The following is a 2,376-nucleotide window of genomic DNA, read 5'->3' as shown; positions in this document are numbered from 1 at the left end:
AAGTACACTCTCTTCATTTTAAATTATAGTTAATTTTAGTCTTTCTGTAAGCCAAACTTACCACCAAAATTATAGAAAAAAGTAACAACAGCTACAACATTAAATTATTGATTTAATCAAATCCACCATAAATATGTCTTGAATTCGGTATTGCGGATGTTATTCTATGTTAAAGTTTGATAAGTTTAATTAAGGACAAAACTAAAGCTAATACTATAATTTGGGACCAGACGAATAGAATTTATGTCACCATATAATTTAATAACAAGGCTAAGTTTATAATTAGGCGTATAACTATATAATATACCCATAAAATTGCATGCAGTCGCTAGCTTCATGCACGGGTGAGGACAAGATAATTAGTAAACATGAACTCACCCATCCAAACCATACTATACCACTGATCATCGATATTAATTTAATACTCCCTGTGTATCGAATTATAGGCTATTTTGATATTTTTAGATATATGGTTTGTACTTTATATCTAAATATATGTAGTATATATCTAATTGCATGGTAAAAGCTATATATTTAAAAAAATTAAAATGATATATAATTTCGAACAGGGAGAGTAGTACATTAGTGACACGAGTTGTTGATTCTACGGCCGGGCCAGGAAACTTACGACTAACGACGACTATAGACCGCAGCCGGCGCCGGTGCCGACCGTGGCAGCAGGGAATCAACATCGACGCTGAGCTCCTTTCTCGGCGTGCATGTGACACCACCGTCGGGTGAATCGGCGAACGCAGTCCAGCCGACGAGGACTGGCCAGCAGTAGTACGTGACAGTGACATTGTTGGACGCCGGGGTCCCGGAGCCGGAGCCGGAGCCGATGGAGGCGTTCACCAGCACCATCGCCTTGAAGGTGCCCTGCGCCCCGTACGTATGCGCGACGTAGGACAGCGTCCCGGCGTCGCTGAGGGAGAACTTACTCCACAGCTTGTGCGCACCCTGCCGCTTCAGGGTGAACGGCGCGGGCACAGGGAACGCGGCGATGTCCCTCATCTTGGCGAAGCTGGGGAAGTAGGGCATGTCGGTGACGCGGACGGTGAAGTTGCTGAAGCGGATGTCCTTGCGCCCGCTGGGGTTGTAGGCTCGCAGGGCAAACGTAAGGTTCACTTTCTCTGCTGCCCGCTGCATCGTCGTGTTGTTCGTGGCAGCATCAGCATCCAACGACGACGACGAGTTCACCTTCGACAACCACGGAATGCTCGAGTCCATGCCGTTGACGACGGAGAGGCTGAAGGAGTCCGCAGGGCGGAGGGCGGCGATGGTCACCATCACCACCACCGCGACGGTGATCGCACTCACCGTTATGGCCACCATACAGCGCGCAGTTTCCAGGCACGCAAACCTTGTGCGCTTGCCACCGTCGCGGACCGCCATGCGCGCGTATGTATATTCTGCTACAGCTAGCTAGACGACGCTCGATGCTCGTTGGCCTCTAGCTACTAGCTCATTAGCTATGTATATATGCAGGGCATGCATTCCTATCAAGAGCTCAGCGCACGCTGCCTCTATTTTGTATTGGCTCCTCTCGTACCTTCTTCCTCCTCCTCTCCTACCTCCTTTCTTGGCATCTCTACATACCCATCATATTGGGAAACGGGTAGGCTACGCTAGTTATAATAATTATAAACTACTGCATGCACCCAAGAAATTTGCGAGTAGGAGATCATAGATTGTTACCACTAGACGCGTAGCGTAGCGGAAGATGCGTTGGAATAGACTTGATCCAACGTAGTTGCGCGTCAGTGTAGAGGAAGTAGTCGATCTCGTCCCACGAATCGATATGCTCATCCTCCTCCCAGCAGCAGCCTCGCGCCGCCGTAGCCGATCAGCACAGCAGCAACAGCAGCAACGCCTCCATAGAGTCCACACGTACAGGGATGGAACGCCGAGCGTGTGCTAGCACCGCGCGCATGGCTAGAGTTTCAGGGTGTAGGCCGAAGGGGAGGTGCGGCTGGGGTTTGGGCGTGAATTGATCATCCCGGCCCTAGCCTCCCTCCCACATATATACAGAGCGCAACAATGGATTTCCACCTTGTAGGCCCATTAGTTACCCTAATCCCTCATGGATCCATATCCCTTGGGTCTTAATCCGAATTGCTATGATTGCCTTTTGGGCACATCACCACCACTTGCACTAGAGATAATTATATAGGCAAGCTTTCAATATTCCAACCCCTTATGTATGTGACCCTGCTACTCACTGCAAGAACCATTCTTGCACTAATCAGTAGAGGCACCTAGCAGGGCATACCGACTCCCACGCACACATAAAGATCATATCGGCAAAAACCTTTGAATATACACATTCATTGATCCCTTTGCCTCAGGATACCAGTCAAGCTCATGGCGAGTTTTGTG

The 2,376-nt window shown here is 48.7% G+C and overlaps 1 protein-coding gene across 1 annotated transcript; it reads right to left on the bottom strand.

Annotated features, from left to right (window-relative positions):
• Positions 1–569: 569 nt before the first annotated feature.
• On the bottom strand, positions 570–1,425 carry LOC112878247. The gene has a single exon (XM_025942692.1). It carries the CDS (start codon positions 1,390–1,392, stop codon positions 631–633), a length of 762 nt encoding a protein of 253 aa, XP_025798477.1. The 5' UTR covers positions 1,393–1,425; the 3' UTR covers positions 570–630.
• Between the last annotated feature and the right edge of the window lie 951 nt (positions 1,426–2,376).

This window comes from Panicum hallii, chromosome 1 (assembly GCF_002211085.1).
Source record: "Panicum hallii strain FIL2 chromosome 1, PHallii_v3.1, whole genome shotgun sequence".
NCBI lineage: Eukaryota > Viridiplantae > Streptophyta > Magnoliopsida > Poales > Poaceae > Panicum > Panicum hallii.
Note: the sequence above shows the minus strand (reverse complement) of the source record. Positions and strands in the feature narration are given on the sequence as shown.